The sequence below is a fragment of the Sorex fumeus genome, unplaced genomic scaffold (genome assembly GCF_029834395.1).
Source record: "Sorex fumeus unplaced genomic scaffold, SorFum_2.1 ptg000128l, whole genome shotgun sequence".
Taxonomy (NCBI): Eukaryota; Metazoa; Chordata; class Mammalia; order Eulipotyphla; family Soricidae; genus Sorex; species Sorex fumeus.
Genome location: NW_026606185.1, coordinates 2,260,522 through 2,282,086, shown reverse-complemented (window position 1 = coordinate 2,282,086; position 21,565 = coordinate 2,260,522). Strand labels below are relative to the sequence as shown.

At 40.3% G+C, this 21,565-nt stretch overlaps 1 protein-coding gene across 2 annotated transcripts in view; it reads left to right on the top strand.

Moving 5' to 3' along the window:
• Positions 1-20,989, top strand: part of NAPB (NSF attachment protein beta) — a 73,763-nt gene extending 52,774 nt beyond the window's left edge. For both annotated transcript variants that reach the window (XM_056137998.1, XM_056137999.1), the window contains 4 exons: positions 17,168-17,272; positions 18,227-18,295; positions 18,661-18,711; positions 20,166-20,989. In XM_056137998.1, coding sequence (XP_055993973.1) covers positions 17,168-17,272; positions 18,227-18,295; positions 18,661-18,711; positions 20,166-20,276 — 336 coding nt within the window. In that variant the 3' untranslated portion in view covers positions 20,277-20,989. The remainder of the gene's footprint in view (positions 1-17,167; positions 17,273-18,226; positions 18,296-18,660; positions 18,712-20,165) is intronic.
• Positions 20,990-21,565: the final 576 nt, after the last annotated feature.

Genomic DNA, 21,565 nt, shown 5'->3' with positions numbered 1-21,565 from the left:
TTTTTTTTGCTTTTTGGGTCACACCTGGCGATGCACAGGGGTTACTCCTGGCTCTGCACTCAGGAGTTACTCCTGGCGGTGTTCAGGGGACCATATAGGATGCTGGGAATCGAACCCGGATTGGCCGCGTGGAAGGCAAACGCCCTACCCGCTGTGCTCTCTCTCCAGCCCAGGAACTGTCAGTATTTTAAACAGTGGATACACAATTTTAAATCTCACCAGCAATTTATCCACATTATTCCAACATTTTTTTTCTTTTTGATAACTATCTTACTAAGTATAAAGTAGTAATTTTGCTGAGTTTTTAATTTCTATTTTCCTTATAATTAGGGATGCTGAGAATCTTTCCATACACTTACTGTTCATATGTATTTATTTGTTGGAAAAATGTTGTTTCCTTGACTAGTTTTGAATTGAGTTTGAGTTTTGGTATTTTAGAATTTTTATATATTCTGCAATTTAATCCTCATTAAATACACAATTTGCAAATATTTTCTCCCATCCTGTGTGTTGTCTGTTACTCTTGTTAATTAGTGTCCTTTGATGCATAAGCTTTTAAATTTGGATTTTCAGATTTATCTTTTGTTTCTTTTCACATTCATTTTTCATGGCACATCTAAAAAATCATTGCCAAGCCCCAAAACATAAAGTTTTTCTTTTTTCTTTTGTAATGAGTTTTGGTGTTTGAACCATTTGGAGTTCATTTTTATATACATAGTAAATATCCACCTTCATCTTTTTTTAATATGGATATTCAATTTTACTAATACTGTTTGTTGAAAAGACTTCTTAAGGATCTTTGTGGCCTTGTTGTATGTATTGATATGTCAGGTTTACGTTTGGGTCATTTATTCAGTTCTCCTTTGTGTTTGTCTTAATGCCGGTATCATAAGATCATATTTTTTATTACTACAGCTTTAAATTTTGAAGTTTGGAATTGTGATTTCAAGATTGTTTTGGCTGTTCATGGTTCTCCACATTGCTTAATTTAGTATCAGCACACTAAGAAGTTACCTAGGATTTTGCACTGAATTTATATACAACGTGGCAATTATTGATTGCATCTTTAACAGTATTTTATGGTCTATAAACACAGTCTAGAGTTCTTTTAACTTTTATAATTTTTAATATTGCTGGAGCGATAGGGCGTTTGCCTTGCACACAGCCAACATGGCCGACCCAAGTTCGACTCCTCCGCCTCTCTCAGAGAGCCTGGCCAGCTACCGAGAGTATCTCGCCCGCAAGGCAAAGCCTGGCAAGCTACCTGTGAAGTATTCGATATGCCAAACACAGTAACAATTGTCACAATGTTACTGGGCCCGCTCAGTCGATGAACACCGGGAGGACAGGACAGGACAGTAATTTTTAATATATAAGACTTAAGATTTTTAGTTCATTTTTTGTGTGTGTGTCACATCTAGCGATGCACGGGGGTTACTCCTGGCTATGCATTCAGGAATTACTCCTGGCGGTGCTCAGGGGACCATATGGGTTGCTGGAAATCGAACCCAGGTAGGCTGTATGCAAGACAAATGCCCTGCCAACTGTGCTATCACTCCAGCCCCAGATTTTGTAATTCTTTTTTTTTTTTTGGGGGGTCACACCCGGCGATGCTCAGGGGTTACTCCTGGCACATGCACTCAGGAATTGCTCCTGGCGGTGCTGGGGGGACCATATGGGATGCTGGGAATCGAATCTGTGTTGGCCATGTTGGCTGGGTGCAAGGCAGACGCCCTACCCGCTGTGATCGCTCCAGCCCCAGATTTTGTAATTCTTAACGTATAAGAACTTAAATTTTAAAAAGTTTTTTTGTATTATCTTGCACTTTTTAATCTAAATCTTTTCTTTTTCTAGATGCTATTATAAATTAAATTTTGTCTTAATTTTCTTTTTCATTTTTAATTCTACTTTTTTGTACTGTAAACTTGAAACTGCTTATTAACTCTTGTGTGTGTTTGTGTGTGTGTTTTCCTTAGTTCTTCTGTACTCTAAATCATATCATTTGCAAATAGTGATCACTTACTGTGTATTCAATAAATAAGTGGTGTGCACTCTCTCACCATGTGCATTCAGTGGCCATGAACTGCTTCCCCACCCCGGCCTGCAGCCGCTGCCAACAGACACATGAAGGAGGTAACAGGACGCCCCCTTCTGGTCTCACATGGCCCCTCATTCCCATCCCCTCCTGTCCCTCATGCCCTCATGCTGTTCTCCCCATGTGCAGTCTCACGGCCTTAGTCTAGAGCCCAGCCACCCAGCTTGGGGGTAGCAACTATACCTAGGTCAGATAGCACCATCAGCATATGTAAAGCTGTTCTAGGACAAAGACTTCATCCTGCTAGGAGATCTGCTCAAAGGTGGAATTACATCTAAGGACATAATTCTCCTTTCGTTAGTCCATAAACAATCATCTTAGATTTACTTCTTAATAATCTTTCTAGGGGCTGGAGCAATAGCACAGCGGGTAGGGCATTTGCCTTACATGCGGCTGACCAAGGTTCGATTCCCAGCATCCCATATGGTCCCCCGAGCACCACCAAGAATAATTCCTGAGTGCATGAGCCAGGAGTAACCCCTGAGCATCTCCGGGTGTGACCAAAAAAGAAAAATAAATAAATGAATAAATAAATTCATGTGAATTTCTAAAAAACAAAACAATACTCTTTCTAGTCATTTTGTATGGAGGCAGTAAGAGATCTATTAAGTTTATAGGGCAACTCTCCTGGGGACATCTCGCTATAGATCCCAGACTACAGTCCTCAGGCCAGATTAGTTCTTCCTAATCGATGCAGTGTCCTTGTCCAGACACTTCTCTTAGGGTCATGACAGAATTTGTCCACAATCATGGTCTTAACTTACTTATATAAGTATTATGGCACTTCCTGCTCTGTTTCGTTGCCAAGGTAGCTAATTGCTTGCTGTGGGTCCATACAGTCCCTTCATTGGGTCTTGCTTTTGGGGTGGTAGGAAGTAAGAGCAGCTGACATGTCCAGGAGTAAATTTTATTCGGAGTCAATTAACTTCCAAGTTACAAAAGCATAGCATTAACTGTCTTCCTGTAACTATACAAAAAGAACATTGCTCTAAAGTGAACTGTGCAAAGGATATAAGGGAAGAAAAGCAATATTTCACTTACAAATACAAAATTCAGGGTCCTTAGAAGGATCTGACCTTACAAGTTACAGGGTCTGATTAGGGGATATAGGTGATGGTGATAACAGATCGGAGAAGCAGAGCGCAAAGGAAGGAGTGCCTTGGGCACACTGTGATGGGTATAACCCAATAAACCTAAGCTCCTTGCAGCAAGGGAGAAAGGACAAACCAATGTTATTCTACAACTTACTTCCTTTACAATGTGGTTGCCTTATGTTTCATTTTCTTGTCATTTGCCCTGGCTAATCTCTTAAAATAGAACTCCTTCCTTGTTCCTGTCTTTGGAAGGAAAGCTTTTAAGTCTTAGACCATTATATAGTATGGTTTTAGAAGCCCTTTAATCACCTTGAGAAATTTCCCTTCTCTTTCTAGTTTTGTTGAATGATTTTTTTTTCTTTTTCCTTTTTGGGTCCCACCTGGCATTCCACAGGGGTTTTTCCTGGCTCATGCACTCAGGAATTGCTTCTGGCGGTGCTCGGAGAACTATATGGGATGCTGGGAGTTAAACCCGGGCTGGCCATGTGCAAGGCAAACTCCCTGCCTGCTGTGCTATCACTCCAGCCCCTTATTGAATGATTTTTATCATCGAAGGGTGTTAGATTTTGTTCTTTTTGTATCTGTTAAGATGATTGTAAATTTTGTTCTATATTAATTAATATGGTGTACTTCATTGATGAATTTTCATATGTTGAGCCAATCTTACATTTCTTGGATAAATCCTGCTTGGTTGTTTCAAAGTTTTTAGTTCTTCAAACATACTTTTAGATTTTATAGTTCTCTTGAAAGGCTCAAAGAACTTCGTGAAAGCTGTTAATAATGTAGCTCAGATATGTTGTTATACATACACACAAATTAAAATTAGTCAAAAGCCCAGGGTAGTTTCAGAAACAGAAGTTAGAATTTAAAGCTCTACCCAAAAAGTGTCCAAAACCTTTTCTGACTGTCAGATTATGGAGACTGAGTGGTGAGCATTAATTCTGTAACCTGGAAGTAAAATAGGAACAAGTACCTCCCCTAATCAGAACTGTGCCCGCAGTTGATATGTGTAAGTACAGAGAAAGAGAAAAGCTATGTAGATGTCCCTGTAAAAGCTGGAAGCAGAGTGTCATAAGTATCTTTGTAACTTTGTAATTCATGGTGATTCAATTAAAAAAGTAAAACCTAAAGATTTTTTTTAAAAGTCCTTATGAACATAGATTCAAAATTCTGAACAAATTATTAGCAAACTCTTTCTAGCAACTTACAAATCTTGATTATACATAAAGGATTAATTTTGTCCTAAGTAAGATTTTACCTTGGCCCATGGCTCATGAGAGGCAAGTATGGGAACCCTTACTTGGAATGTCTTTTGAAAGACAGGACAGTTTGGCACACAGTCCATCTACAGAGGAACTAAAGAATGCAGTCAGCCACATGAGTGGTTAATCATGCTGACTTTGAACATTAGGCTCAGGCAAGTTTCTTCTGTTGGCAGTACTGTACCACCTGCACAGCTTCAGCGGGAAAAACAACTAGAAGCTCTATATCTGAAACTTTCCTTTTTATAGTAATTTCTCTCTTCATATACTTGATCTAAAAATACTTGTTTTTTTTTAACATCCATGACACTGTTGACACCTATTTTGTGTACTAGAATTTATTTTTATTCTTTGGTTATTTTATACACTCTTAAGAAGAGTATATATTTGATTTGGGGGGTGGGGCAGGGTACCCTATAAGAAAATTAAGTCCAGTCAGTCATTTAGGTTGTTGCCTCCTTATTGATTCTTTCTGATTAACCATGAAAGAACTCTCATGGTGAGAGTTGGGTGTTAAAGTCTCATACTGTCATTGTGTTGCTGTTTATCTCACATTTTTGGCCTTTGTGATTTCTTTATAAATTTATGCTCCTTTATTTGGTATGCAAGTCAATAAGTATTATGTCCTCTTGATATTTCAAACTCCTATCATTACATACTCTCCATCCCTGTCTCTTACTCTTTTTTTTTTTTCAGTTTGAAATCTAATTTGCCTGGTGTAGATATGGCCAACCCTATATATGTTATAGGCCATCATGTGCCTCTGTGATCTTTTTTATTTTTTCTTTTTGAGTCACACCCATCGATGGCTCAAGGGTTACTCCTGGCTCCTCCTGGCGGTGCTTGGGGGACCATATGGGATGCTGGGGATTGAACCCGGGTTGGACACATGCAAGGCAAACACCCAACCTGCTGGACTATCGCTCTGGCCCTGTGACCTTTTCTTAACCTTTTACTTTGAATCTCTGTTTATCATTGAAATTCTTGTAGGTTTCCTGTAATCAGTCATTAAGAGTTGATTTTGTTTTCTGATCTTCTGGGCACTCTGCCTTTAGATGAGTGAGTTCAGACCATTGATGTTTAGAGAAATTACTGATACAAAGGAATTTCTTCCCATTTCCTACATGGATTCTGGGTATCTGCTGTTATTTTTGGTTCCCTTATTCTTTCACTTCCTTTTTGATATCTGCTTGTTTTACAGCTAGCTGTCAGGTTCCATTTGCCTCTTATGGTTTGTTAGTACTGTCATCTTGAATTTATCATGAAGTTTACATCTAAGTTCTAAGCTCATTTCCCATTTTCTTCTGCACTGCAAAGGAAAGGATGACAAAAATAAAAAGATACCCCACTGGACTAGGAGAGAATATTTGCTCACTGCACATCTGACATAGGACTATTATTACAAGACTTGTAAAACACTTGCAAAATTTAGTAACAGAAAAAAAAACCCTATCAGAAATGGGGAGAAGAGCAAGCAGGCACTTCTTCAAAGAAATCATTTAGATAACTATAAGTAAATGAAACAGTGCTCTTAATCATGTATCAGGGAAATGCAAATAAATACAACAATAAATGCCACTACAGGTTAGCGAATCTAGTACATATAAAAATAACGACCATATTGGAAGTCTATATGGTTGATCACTTGACATTCCAATACTCATCGATTTGCTTGAGCGGGAGCCAGTAACATCTCCATTTCCCTGTCACATCCTAATGTAGCCCAGTGGCGTCTGCTCACTCCAGGAGCACAAAGAGCCTCAAACCGATTGTTCAGTTCTTCACGAAGAAGTCTGACCATCTCATAGGTGGGCGGCCACATGATCTTTTGACGTCCTGTGGAATCCAGTCAGTAATGACTCTAGTCCAGCAGTCGTCTCTAAATCGCATAACCTGTCCAGCCCATCTGATTTTTGACGCCTTGGCAAACAAGACAGCGTCCCTGCTTCTCAATCGTCGACAGAGGTCAGAACTCCGGATTCTTTCTCTCACTTGAGTGAAGTGTGATACTCCAAGCATTAGCTCTTTTGATTCTTCTTTGAGAGACCCAAATAGCGTTCTCATTCTGTTTCCGTAGGGCCCAGGTCTCTGAGGCATATGTTAATGCAGGAAGAACGGTGCAATCGAAGAGATGTGCCCAAATCCGGAGGATCTTCATCGTCCTCTTAGATATTTCTTCGACGCTCTTGAAGGCGTTCCAGGCCAACTCTTCCTCCTGTGCACCTCAGATGCCAGGTCATTCGTCATGTTGACTTCTCGACCTAGGTACACATAACTGTTGCATTCGAAGATGTTCGTTCCATTGAGAGCGAATGGAACATCAGGAACGAGTCTGTTTCTCATAAACATTGTCTTCATGAGATTCAGCTGCAGTCCGACCTTTCCACGCTCACAGTCAAAGTCGGCCAGCATTTGTGCTGCTTAGCTAATGTTTGGTGTTATAAGAATAATGTCATCAGCGAAGCAGAGGTGGTGTAGTTCCCAGCCATCTATCTTCACTCCCATTCCTTCCCATTCCAGTCATCGCATGACATTCTCAAGGTGGCACTGAAGAGTTTCGGTGAAATGGTATCACCCTGCTGAGCCCCTCTCTTGACATGGATGATCACTTCCTTGTAGACTGTTGAGATCCTGGTAGTGAATCTATAATACAGCTCACGGAGGTCCTGATGTATTGAGTTTGAACACCCTATTTGGATAGGGCTTCGATGACCACTTCACTCTCAACAGAATCAAAGGCCTTCTTTAAATCAATGAACATTAGACAGAGCAGCATCTTGAACTCCGGAGAAACCTCAATGAGCTTGGTTACTGTGTGGATATGGTCGATCGTGCTGAATCCTTTTCGGAACCCAGCTTGCTCACATGGTTGTCCTTCATCTAGTGTTCTGCCAATCCTATTCAGGATGACTTGAGTGAACTGCTTGTAGACGACAGGCAACAAGCAGATTGGGCGATAGTTGCCAATGTTGTGGATGTCTCCCTTCCTGTATAGTAGAATAGTCCTGCTGGTTTCCATTGGGACGGAGTAGAAGTCATGGATAATCTTATCTATTGCCTTTCTGGAAGATGTGATAGATCCATCAGGATATCAGAGGGCAGTCATCTTGATCTTGTAGTTGGTGAAGGACAGGTGGGCGTTGCGAATGCTTTTCCCGGCTTCTGCCACATTGGCCAGCACTGCTGCTCTTCTCTTTGAGGTCTTCCTTTATCATTTCTCTGCACTGCTTTGTGAGCTCAGACATTCACTTGTGGTTGTCTGAGGCCTCCGCCAAGCCACATTGGCGAATAAGCTCGAGACATGCATCTTTTTGTGGCTATATCTCGGCGTTCCTCACGCAGTCATGGAGGTGCTGTACCAGTCGATCGTATTCATGGTCGATGTTGTCAACAATGGCATCTTCCCATGTTGCTGCAATAATGCCAAAGAGCCCCCAGTTGGTGGTTGTTCTGGGAGTTCTCTTCTTAAACTTGACGGTCCTTTCTTTCCACTCTGTGAAGTAGAATTTTGCACAAAGGAAACTCTGATCCTGTTTGGAGTATTGGGACAACAGTGACATCAGTCAGGCAAAACCATCGATTAAATATGATATGGTCGATTTCGTTGTGGAACCGTCCACCAGGAGACTCCCATGTGCAACGTTTAGATTCGGCCTCTGGAACTGTGAGTTACCATGGATGGTCTTGGTCGACATGATGAACTCAGTCTCTCATCCTGTTCATTCCATTCTAGGCCATGGGTCCCGATGTGGAGTTCTTCGGCTGATCTTCTTGGTCCAATTTCTGGTGGCCTAGGGATCAAACCCAGAAGCCCCACCCTGCCCTGTCCTGCCTGCTTCCACCGATCTCCGGCAACCCAGGGATCACACCCAGAAGCTGCACCCTGCCGTACCAGATAAATACCTCATAGGCGGATCTCCACTACCTCCATTACCCAGCCGTTGCCATGCTCCAGGCCGCTTTCTAGACCATGCAGCCACGGACACATAAGACATTTAATACTCATCTTCCAAGATTACCACACCATATTTGATGGGGTTCAAATATGGTTTGAACCATGGGAACACCTGCAAGGGCAATTAGAGGCCACCATAAAAGCGCCTATTCCTCTCAGAGAGCCCAGCAAGCTACCAAGACTATCCCGCCTGCACGGCAGAGCATGGCAAGCTATCCGTGGCATATTCAATATGCCAAAAACAGTAAATACAGTGGGTCTCATTCCTTTGACCCTGAAAGGACACCCCCCCCAATATGGCAGCGTTAAGGATGAGGAAGGAGAGGCTGATAAAATCTCAAGGCCGAACTAGGCTGCCAAAATGAAGAAAGACTAAAATGACTCTATTCTTTCAGTTCATGTTCACTGGCATCGAATGCATCCATCAAGGACCTGATGGTGCAAGTGCAAAAGATCAAGTACAACATTATTGGTCTGACCAAGACAAGAAGGCATCAACCACATCACGCCATTTTCAACACTGTAGAAGAACTGTTCCTCGGAACATGCGACAAAAGAGGTGTCGGTGTCCTTGTCAACACGAACTTGGCCATGAGCATTGATTCATTCAAATGCCTAACAACCTGAACTGGACGATTACACTTGAATACATGTGGCTCACTGCCGGCAGCTTCGCTGTCTATGCACCAACATCCAATTACAATGAAGAAGAAATTGAGAAGTTCTACATGGAGCTGGTGAAGATCTATAAAGAAGACCACACCTTCTACAGGAACATTGAAGGTGATTTTAATGCCAGGATAGGACCAAGAAGATCAATATGGTTACTACTCAAAAAACTAGCAATTGAACTTCCATACGAGCCAGCAGCCACACTGGTTGGAATATACCTGAAGGGTCCAGAAGCACAATGCAGAAAAGACATCTGCACTCCTATGTTCATTGCAGCACTATTCACAATAGCCAAAGCCTGGGAACAACCCAAGTACCCAAGAATAGACAACTGGATAAAGAAACTAAGGAACAACTGCTTGTCCATAAGAAAAGATAAAGCCACGCAGTTTGCTACAACATGGATGGTTCTGGAGAGTGTCATGTTGAATAAAGTTAGTCAGAGGGTGAGGGACTGACACAAAATGATCTCTCATAGGTGGACTTAAACTTATAAAGGGAATAATAACAAAACCCTAAAAGCAATAGAACTGAAGAGCAGAAAATCTAGAATGAGAGTGGGGATAAGTTAGGGAAGGAACACGTGGGTATGGCTGGAGGGGGAAAGTGCCTGCTCTAAAGGCAGGCTGCTGTGGGGGAGGGAAACGGGGGACATTGGTGGAGGGAAGGGGACCCTGGTGAACGGATTGTTGTTGAGACATAATATGCCCGAAACTTAATAATGAATAATTTGTAATTCTAATTCACCATGATTAAAAAAATTTATTATTTTAATGAATCATCATGAGGTACAGTTACAAACTTACAAACTTCCGTGCTTACATTTAAGTCATACAGTGATTGAGTACCCATCCCTTCACAAGTGTCCATTCTCCACCACCAGTGTTCCCAGTATCCCTCCCAGTATCCCTCCTACATTCTCCCTAACCCCTCCGACCCTCCCACCTCAGTGGCAAGCGGATTCCCTGTTTACTCTCTCTCCTTTTGGGTGTTGTGGTCTGCAATGCAGGTATTAAGTGGCCATCATGTTCAGTCTATAGTCTACTCTCAGTACATATCTCCCAACCTTAGCGGGTCTTCCAAGCATCCTTCACTTAGAGTTCCCTTCTCTATCTGAACTGTCTTTTCCCCCAGAATGTGAGGCCGGTTTCCAGGCTATGGAGCAATCTTCCTGTTCCTTGTCTCTACTATCTTTGGGTGTTAGTCTGCCATTTTGTTACTTTATATTCCAAAAATGAGTGCAGTCTTTCTGTGTCTGTCCCTTTCTTTCTGACTCATTTCACTTTAGCATGATACTATCCATGTGGATCCACTTATATGCAAATTTCATGATTTCATCCTTTCTAATAGCTGCATAGTATTCCATTGTGTAGATGTACCAAAGTTTCTTTAGCCAGTTGTCTGTTCTCGGCATTCGAGTTTTTTCCAGTTTCTGGCTATTGTAAACAGTACTGCAATGAATATATGAGTGCAGAAACATCCATCCTGTTTTCCAAAAGGGCTGAACCAGTCAGCATTCCCACCAGCAGAGAAGGAGAGTCCCTTTCTCCCCATATCCACATCAGCGCCTGTTGCTTTTGTTCTTTTGTATGTGGGCCAGTCTATGTTGTGTGAGATGATATCAAAACATTGTTGTTTTGATCTGCATCTCCCTGATGATTAATGAGATAGAGCACTTTCTCATGTGCCTTTTAGCCATTCGGATTTCTTCTCTGAAAAAATTTCTGTCCATTTTGACACCCCATTTTCTTATGGGGTTGGATGTTTTCTTCTTGTGGAATTCAACCAGTGCCTTGTATATCCTTAATATCAACCCTTTATCAGATGGTTATTGCATGAATATTCTTTCCCGTTCTGTAGATTGTCTTTGTATTCTGGTCACTGTATCTTTTGAGGTACAGAAGCTTCTTAGTTTAAAATAGTCCCATTTGTTTATCTCTGTTTCCGCTTGCCTGGTCAGTGGCGAGTCATCTCTGAAGATATCTTTAACTTCATTGTTGTGGAGGGTTTTACCAAGCTTGTCTTCAATGTACCTTATGTATTCCAGTCTGATGTTGAAGTCTTTAATCCATTTTGATCTGACTTTTGTGCATGGTGTTAGGTAGAGGTATGAGCCCATTATTTTTTTGCATGTAGCTGTCCTGTTTTGCCAGCACCATTTGTTAAAGAGGCTTTCCTTGCTCCACTTCACATTTCTTGCTCCCTTATCAAAGATTAGATGATCATACATTTGAGGGTGTGTGTGAGGATATTCAATCCTTTTTGCATTGGTCTACTACTCTGCCTTTGTTCCAGTACTATGCTGTTTTAATTATTACCACTTTGTAGTAGAGTTTGAGGTTGGGGAAGGTGATGCCTCCCATCTTCTTTTTCCCCAGAATTGCTTTAGCTATTCGTGGAGATTTGCTGTTACATATGAATTTCAGGAGCATTTGATCCACTTCTTTGAAGAATTTCATGGGTATCCTTATAGGGATCGCATTGAATCTGTATAATGCTTTGGGGATGATGGCCATTTTGACAATGTTAGTTCTCCCGATCCATGAGCAGGGGATAAGTTTCCATTTCCTCATGTCCTCTTAAGTATTAGAAGTAACATTTTTACAGGTTTTTTTTTGTTTGTTTTTGTTGTTTTTTTTTTTGTACAAGACCTTTGCCTTCTTAGTTAAGCTGATTCTGAAGTACTTTTCTGAGTCATGATTGTGAATGGGATTGCTTTTTTCATGTCACTGTCTTCCCTCTTATTATTTGCGTATAGGAAAGCCATAGAATTTTAGGCATTGATTTTATAGCCTGCGACTTTACCATACTGGTCTATTGTTTCTAGGAGTTTCTTGGTAGAGGCTTTGGGGTTCTCTAATTATAGTATCATATCATCTGCAAGTAGTGAAAGCTTGATTTCTTCCTTTCCTATCTTGATGCCCTTAATATCTCTTTTTTCCCTAACCACTATTGCAAGTACTTCCAGTACTATATTGAATAGCAGTGGAGAAAGTGGGCATCCTTGTCTTGTCCCTGATTTTAGAGGGAAGGCTGTTAGTTTTTCCCCACTGAGGATAATTCTTGCCATAGGCTTGTGGTAGATCACTTTGACTACATTGAGGAAGGTCCCTTCTATACCCATTTTGGTGAAATTTTTCACCATAAACGGGTGCTGGATTCTGTCAAATGTTTTCTCTGCATCTATTGATATGATCAAATGGTTTTTATCTTTTCTTTTATTGATATGATGTATTATGTTATTTGACTTCCAAATGTTAAACCATCCTTGCATCCCCGGGATGTATCCTACTTGGTCGTGGTGTGTGATCTTTTTGATGAGTTGTTGGATTCTATTTGCTAATATTTTGTTGAAGATCTTCGCCTCAGTGTTCATCAGGGATATCAGCCTCTAGTTTTCTTTTTTTAATGGTGTCTCTGCTTGCTTTTGGTATTAAGGTGATATGTGCCTCATAGAAACTGTTTGGGGATGTTTCTGTTTCCTTGATTTCCTGGAAAAGCTTGAAAATAACTGGCAATAGGTCCTCTTTAAATGTTTGGAAGAATTCGCTAGTGAATCCATCTGGACCTGGGTTTTGTTTTTGGGAAGAATTTGATTACAATTTCAATTTCCTTGATATTGATGGGTCTATTCAGGTATTCCAAATCATCTTGGTTCAGTCTTGCGAGGTTATAGGAATCCAGGAATTTATCCATTTCTTCTAGATTCTCTTGTTTCATGGCATACAGACTTTCAGAGTAGTCTCTGATGATCTTTTGAATGTCTTTGGTTTCTATTGTGATATCCCCTTTTTCATTTCTGATTCGGTTTATTAGGGTTCTCTCTCTCTCTTTTGATGTTGCTAATGGTTTATCGATATTTTTTATTTTCTTAACCAGCTTTTGGTTTCATTGCTCTTTCGGTTTGTTTTTTGGGTTTCCATGTTGTTGATTTCTGCTCTAAGTTTTATTATTTCTTTCGTTCTGCCTGGTTTGGATTTCTTTTGTTGGTCCTTTTCTAAGGTCTTGAGCTGTGAGGTCAAGCTATTTATGTGGGCCATTTCTTCCTTCCTGAGATATGCTTGCAGGGCTATAAGTTTTCCCCTTAACACAGCTTTAGCTCAGACCCACAGGTTCTGGTAGCTTGTGTTCATTATTTGTTTCCAGCTATCTTTTGATTTCTTGCTTGATTTCCACCATAACCCACTCATTTGTTCAGCATTGAGTTGTTTAATTTCCAGGTGTTTGATTTGGTTCTCTTCATTTGTACATGATTGACTTCTATCTTTAGTTCATCATGGTGTGAAAAGATAGTTGATACAATTTCTATCTTCCTGATTCTGTTGAGGTATATTTTGTGGCCCAGCACACGGTCTATTTTGGGAAATGTTCCATTGTGCGCACTGGAAAAGAATGTGTATTTTTTCTATGGGGATTTAAAGTCCTGTATAGATCTATTAGCCTTCTATTTCTTCCTTAAAGCCAGTGTTTCTTTGCTGAGTTTTAATCTTGTTGATCCATCCAGAGGTGATAAGGTGGTGTTGAAGTCTCCAACTACTATTGTGTTGCTAGCAGTGTCTTCCTTAAAATCTCTTAGCAGCAGTTTTAAATATCTAGCTGGTTCATCATTAGTTGCATATATGTTTAGGAGAACAATTTTTTTCTGTTTTACCTATCCCTTGATTAATAAAAAATGGTCTTCGCTGTCCCTTCGAATCTTTTTCCACCTGAAATCTATGTTGTCTGATACTGGAATGACCACCCCAGCTTTTTTGAGGGAGTTGTTTGCTTGTAGGATTGTTTTCCATCCTTTGACTTTGAGTCTATGTTTGCTCTGACTGTTCAGATGTGTTTCTTGTAGGCAGCAGAATGTTGGGTTCAGATTCTAGATCCATTTGCCACAGATTTTCTTATCTTACAGTAGCCCCTTTCGTCCTTCTTTTAAGTTTGGTCTTGAGTCTATGAAGTTCCTGAGCTGTTGTTTATCCATGAAGTAGTGGGTTGTTCCTTCAAGTTTGAGTGAGAGTTTAGCCAGATAAAGTATTCCTATTGACGTGTTCATTTCATTGAGTTTTTTTCACGGACTTGGCGGGTTTCCTCTGATAGGTCTGCCTTAAATATAAGGGGTGCTCCTTTGTATGTGATTTCCTTCTTTGACCTTGCTGCTTGCAGTATTGTGTCTCTATCCATGGCAATCATCATTCTGACTGTGATATGTCTTGGAGTCTTCTTATTAGGGTCTCTGTTGGCTGGCACCCTTTGGGTTCGTTGGATCTGGATGCCTGCATTCCCCCGTCCTGGAAACATTTCAGCAATGATTTAACTGTGACTTTTTCATTGGGGTTGCCTCCCGGTCTTTCTGGCACTTCTATGATTCTTGTGTTGTTCCTCTTGGCATCATCCCTAGGTCTCTGATTTGCCTTAGAGCTATTTTTGAGGTCTTTTCCCATTGTTTGTTGTAGCCTGTAAGCTTTTTACAGCTGTCTTCAAGCTCACTAATTCTGTCTTTGGCTGTAGCCATTCTACTGTTGAGGGCACCTACTGAATTTATTTCATTCACTGAGTTCTTTATTAGTGACACTTCTGATTGTAGCTTTTTTTTCTCATTTCTTCCTGTATTTTCTTGACTGTCAGTTCCACTGTTTCTTTCATGTCCTCCTTTAAGTGACTGGATGTCTGCTCTACTGTTTCTTTGAGTTCATTGAACATCCTCAGCATTTCATGTCTGAATTCTTTATTGGAGAGGTCATATTTGTGGGTAACCCCTGTTGAGGCTTCTGGACTCTTTTCTTTATCCTTTCCTTGTGGTGGGGATTTGCACTGTTTCTTCATGTTGTTGTGGTTGTATGGAGGTGGGACCTTCCAGTTCACTAGCATTATTCCCTCTTATTGCAAAAAAGGCTTCTTAATGAGCTCATTCAATGATTGGTTGCCTTTTTCCCCTTCCAGAGCACGTCCTTCCTCTCAGTTTTGGGTTGGGTTTGTTTTTTGTTTGTTTGTTTGTTTTTTCTTTTTGGGTCATACCTGGCAATGCAGAGGGGTTACTCCTGGCTCATACACTCAGGAATTAATCCTGGCGGTGCTTGGGGGACCATATGGGATACTGGGAATTGAACCTGGGTTGGCCACGTGCAGGGAAACGCCCTACCCGCTGGAGTGGTATCACTCCAGACCTCAGGTATTTTTCTTGTGACTTACATGTGGCTTCTAGTAAAGGTTCAGAGGATGTGTTCTTTTATATTGGGCTTGTACAGCTTCTTGTGTTCACCGGTATTTTGGTAGGATTGGAATAGGTAAGTGGACTATTTGCATATTGTGTTTGAGGTAGCCAGGGCGTTCTCCACAAAATTAGGTAATAGGGGTTGAGATGTGAATCCAGAGTGCTGCAGAGGAGAAAATGACAGTAGCAGCTGTAAGCGGCTGCCACCCTGGAGGCCACACCCTGTGTCGGGGGGTGGAGAGGGAGCCAGTGCATTCGCCAGGACAGGGGCACTGGGTCAGGAATGTCGAAGTACCTGGAGGGGAAGATGGAGACACTGGAAGTCAGCAGCCGGGGACGCTAGGGTAAGTTGGAGTGCAGTCGCCGGACTGCCCATGTGTGGGGACATGAGCACTGGCTCAGGAAAGTCAGCACACCTGGAGAGGAAGATGGAGAAGCTGGAAGGCGATGGCAGGGGGCAAGGGCCCCCCTCAGAATTTTTTTTTTAGTAGAAACAAGTAGTGTTGGGAGTAATGTACGGATTAAAGAGCCCTTATCTACTGTTGGTAGGAGTAACATCTGGTGCTGCCTCTGTGGAAAACAGTATGGAGATTTCTAAGAAAATTCAGAATTGAGTTTCCCTGAGATCCAGCAATTCCATTTCTTGACATCTAATTAAAGAACCCAATTATTTTTTCTCATTTTAAATTTAAACAAGTCTTGAGCTCATTCTAGGTGACCTCAGTACCACCCTCCTTCTTTGTCATATTTCATAAGTATTTCTACTTCTAAGTGGGGTTTCTTTGTTTTTTTGTAAAAGACCGTTTAATATTTTATTTCTAACAAGGCCATTTTAGTGGTCATGGGTTTCTCTAAATACTGTTTAAGAAGCTTATCACTGTGGCTTGTTCTTCATGCCTATGTTCTCTCTTGAAGACGTATCTCACTTGATTGTCTCTTTATATCTTTGCTTGCTTGCCACTCTGGAGTAGCCTGTGTTCTCTCTTGAAAATGTATTTATTTCCCTTCTTTTTCTCCACTCATATCTTTCTAAGCAAGTTTTGTTCAAGCAAAACTTTCTTGCTTCACTGAAAAAGAAAACCCAACAAAAACCAAATCCTTGTCACTTCTTCAAGTCTGAGTGCTGGCTTGGTCAGAAAGTGGGTACAGGGGCTAAGGCGCTTGTCCTGTACATTGCCAGCACTGAGCCTTGCCAGGAGCATAGAGCCATTAGTACCCTCTGAGCACCACTAGGTGTCACCATCACCGTCCTCCCATTGTTCATCGATTTGCTCGAGCAGGCCCGGTAATATCTCCATTGTGACAATTGCTACTGTGTTTGGCATATCAAATACATCGCGGTAGCTTGTCAGGCTTTGCCATTCAGGCGAGATACTCTCGGTAGTTTGCCAGGGTCTCCAAGAGGGGCGGAGGAATCGAGCTCGGGTCGGCCATGTTGGCCATTTGCAAGGCAAACGCCCTACTCGCTGTGCTATCGCTCCACCCAGGTGTGGTCCAGCCAAAAGCAAAGTGTGTGTGTGTGTGTGTGTGTGTGTGTGTGTGTGTGTGTGTGTGTTCATAGTTAAAGGGCAATGGATATCGTTTTCTTAGCACGCGCTGTAGCATATTAAATCGTTCATCGATTTGCTCGAGCAGGCACCAATAACGTTCTCCATTGTGAGACTTGTTACTGTTTTTGGCATATCAGATATGCCACGGGGAGCTTGCCAGGCTCTGCCGTGTAGGTGGGATACTCTCGCTAGCTTGCCGGGCCCTCTGAGAGGGACGGAGGACTCGAACCCGGGTTGGCCGAGTACAAGGCAAACTCCCTTCCTGCTGTGCTATTGCTCTAGCCCTTGCTTAATATAAGAAGATAAATCTTTTAAATCTAACTCTACCTTCTGTATCTAGGTTGGGGCAAACACGATGGATAATCCTTTGTTGAAGTACAGTGCAAAGGATTACTTCTTTAAAGCTGCCCTCTGTCATTTCATAGTAGATGAGTTGAATGCTAAGGTAAGTTGGCTTACAGTCCTGGTTTTCCCATACTAGTTACCCATGTAAATAGGCATTGAGTAGTGTTATTCTTGATATCACATCTTTTGGGGGGATATTTATACTACTAGTAAGACTAAACTGGTCTCGTTAAAAATAATGATAAAGATAGATGTGTGTTAACTGTAATCCTGTACCAGCTGTCAGAACTCTTAGAGATCTCTGCTAGCCATGTTTCCTTCAGTAGTTTGCTTTAAAGACAGTAAGGGACCAAAGGAGAGATAACTCCATTTGAGTTTTTAAATAACATTCTTTAAAAAAAAAAACTCATGAAATTGGAATGGAGATAGGGAAAAAATGAAAATCAGGTAAAAACTGAGAGATTACAGGCAGAGACTTGGACACTTGTTAGTGTATGGAATTAAAGAGCAATGAAAACACATTCTTACCTCTAGCCTTGATTAATGGCCTGTTTTGTTTGAAATCTGGATTGTGTCCGGGGAAAAACTTACCCATTTTTGTAGATGAAAACAGTGTTTTTCTGTGAGTTTTTAGAATTAAAATTAGTTCACATTGATTTCTCTACATCAGAGAAAATAATTTTTAGGAAAAATTACTTTTGGTGTTTCATTTCTTTAATTTGGTTGTTTTTGTTTTGTTTTGTTTTGTTTTGTGATGCTAAGGATTGAACCTAGGACTTTACATAAGACAGGGAATCTTCCTCTGTGTCACATTTCCAGTCCTAAATGCACTAATGAAATTTGAAAATTCAAAATTAATAGGTCTTCTGAATTGAGGTTAACAGGATTCTTAATAGGTAAATAGTTAAGTAGGATTATCACAGTTAAGATTATTAACAGTTAAGTTGGATGTATGTGATATTTTTTAAGGTTTAAATATAATCTTTTTGAATGTTTAAATCTTTGTTTTCTTAGTTCAGAGATGAATTTTAACAAGTGAATTTTTTTCTCTCAGCTGGCTCTTGAGAAATATGAGGAAATGTTTCCAGCATTTACTGATTCACGAGAATGTAAATTATTGAAAGTAAGTGATATTGTAACTGAAGGGAATAAAACCCTTTATTTGGGAGATTGGTTATAAAATTAAATTTTAATTTTATGAAATCTGCTGACTGAGGAGCCCTGGTTTTTTTCTATTTTGCAGAATAGTTTCAAATGCCACTCTTTAGGGACATAAACATTGTTTTCTAAAGTAGGCAATTTAGAAATTCAAACAAAATCCTATTCCTGACTTGGGGTAATTCTTGACTTGTACTTCAATATTTCCCCATCTTTATATAATATTTAATAATATCTGTCAGTATGATACTCAGAATTTCTTGTATTTAAAGTATCTGTTTATAGATGGAACTTTTTAGCTTACCGAATTTTCCCACATTTATCTTCTAGAAACTTCTAGAGGCTCATGAAGAACAGAATAGTGAAGCTTACACTGAAGCAGTAAGTTAAGCCTCTCTGATACACAACAGATTTTCAGGACATACATTACTTCTTTTCCTTTTCATTATGGAAATGCTGAATATTTGTTTGAACATGATTCTGTTATACCTAATTTGTATTTTGCTAAGGTTATGTTTTCTGTATCCCACCAATCTTATAATTAGTTACATTATACATAATGAATTTAGCTCTGAGTCTAATTTAAGAGTATTACATACTGTTATAATTGTTTGAAAGTTTTTCTTTTGAAAATGATCTGATGCACCAACAAGCATAAAATTAAATCAGTTACATACCATTTAAAATATAAGACAAAATTGTGAGAGTTTGCTATATTCTTATATAAAATATATGGAAGGAGTTTTTCTTTGTGTTCATTGTTTTTGTTTTACCATCTTCGGTTTAGAATCAAGCAGTTTCTCAATATCCTCCATTAATAAATATATTTATCATGGTTTTGAAAGGAATATTTTCCCTTTCTACTTTTGCTACCAAACTATTCTCATATTATTACAGTTCCATTTCTTGATAATATGTTGAAATGAGTTACAGGAATTCTGCTTCCACGCATGCAGCTACTTTCTCTGCAAGTATGGTGTTTTATTTGCAGTAATATTAGAGTAATATTAATTTTCCATGTTCACTCTCGATTTTATCTTCATATATTAGCATACAGTGGAATATAAAAGGCATAAGAATTGTTATTTATTCCAGAACAGGATAATAAACAAGTAAAAGGCAAGGCCCAGGGATTCTTAGCTGATGCAGGTTCTGGGATGTGACGCTGCTCTTGCCTTGTGAATCTGGGGATTGCCTGGGCCACCCTAGTGAGACTCAGGGACTTTCGGTGCTGCACCCCACATGTGGTGCTTAATGATTGTCTGCTGTGTGCAAGGCATGCATCTTAATTCCTTGCCCCCAAAGATCTCAAGCCTGCTCGGATTGGGACTGGGCCTCCTCCACCCAGATCCCCCATCTTCCAGTAGCTAGACAGTTACACCCACCAACTGCCATGTAATCCTACCAATGGGCAAGATCCAGAGACTATAAATCCAAGCCCCCAAAGTAAAGTTTTGAATTTAAACACTATTCTAACCTAAAATATAATAATAGCTGGAGCGATAGCACAGCGGGTAGGGCGTTCGCCTTACAAGCGGCCAACATGGCCGACCCGAGTTCGATTCCTCCGCCCCTCTCGGAGAGCCCGGCAAGCTACTGAGAGTATTTGATATGCCAGACACAGTAACAATAAAGTCTCCAATGGAGACGTTACTGGGCCCGCTCGAGCAAATCGACGATCAACGGGAGGGCCTTTACCTTTACCTTTACCTTAATAAAATTGTATTGAAGAAAGTTGAAGGATGTCACTGTAAATATTTAAAGAACTGGGAATCTGTTGTTTGTGTTTCTGTTTATTTTCATGGAGTAATTCCTGTTCCTTTTTCCTAAACTAGGTGAAGGAATTTGACTCCATATCTCGTCTGGATCAGTGGCTTACTACCATGTTGCTCCGCATCAAAAAGTCCATTCAGGGGGATGGAGAAGGAGATGGAGACCTAAAGTGAAACTTTTCCTGTCTTTGTGGCATGCAGTTAACTCCTCTTTAGTTTCATCTCAGGGCCAACTGATCTCCTGGGATGCTCTTTAATGGCTTTATTTTGTTGCACATGAGCCAAATGATGTGTTTTATTTAAGCTGTGTTTGTGTCACTGTGAAGCAGACAGATAGGAAGCTCTCCCTTGTATATTGTGGGTAGATGGGCTACTTTTAGTCTTATCAGGGACCTCAGGGCTTTTTGAGCCTATACTGTTGTCAGATCCTATCTTATAAGATCTTCTTATTTCTGTTATTTTAGTATTTCCAGAGCCCATGTTTAATTTCATCATGTAATTTTAAGTTGCAACCCAGTTCTACTAGACGCTTTGCCTGTTCTCTATAAACTGGCACCTGAATGTAGTCTCTAAATATATGTCATTTAAGATGGTTGTTAGGGATGAGTTTATGATTTTTCTTATTAGAATAGTTTTTTGTTTGTTACCTTGTGATTCTTTAAATTATGCTAGTGACCATCAAAATGCTTTTAATATTTCTCTGTGTGCTAACTAATGTGCATGCGAAAATTCAGGACTGGGTCTGATTCTGCTGAGAATCACTTACATTGTGAGAAAATGGAGCTTCCTGGCAGTGCTTGCTTACATGTGTGGATGAATTCAGGTCGGTTTAACTAATTTATACTTACCCAAACAATCTATAAGAAAGATAATTTTTACATACACAATCTTATTTTTTTTTTTTTTGAGTCACACACAGCAATGCTTAGTGGTTACTTCCTGGCTCTGCACTCAGGAATTACTCCTGGTGGTGCTTGGGGAACCATATGGGATGGTGGGGATTGAACCCGGGTCTGCCATGTGCAAGGCAAAAACCCTATCCCCTGTACTATTGCTCCGGCCCCAATACACTATCTTTAAGAGACTGAATTTTCCCTTTTTCTCAAAGCAGAGATAGTTTCCACTTTTGTGATGAGATTCCTTTCTTTATGTTAATATAAAGGTATTTTAAATGGGACATCCCTTTGTTCTCCTGTATATATTGTTTCCTACTTTGAGATGGTTTCTCTGAACCACAGACTTGTAAATCTTATCACAGCCAGAATATTATCTAAGTGAACACTTGAGAATATTCATTTATTCATTTATTGAATGTGATGGACTAGGGGAAATTTCTGTTTAGCTGGTGGAATTGCATAATGTGTTTGTATGACATGTGTTTATATAATACATGCTCTCCTATTTATGATCTTGATTCCTACCCCTTACGATATACACTGGCATTTTTCTTTAGACATAGGGCT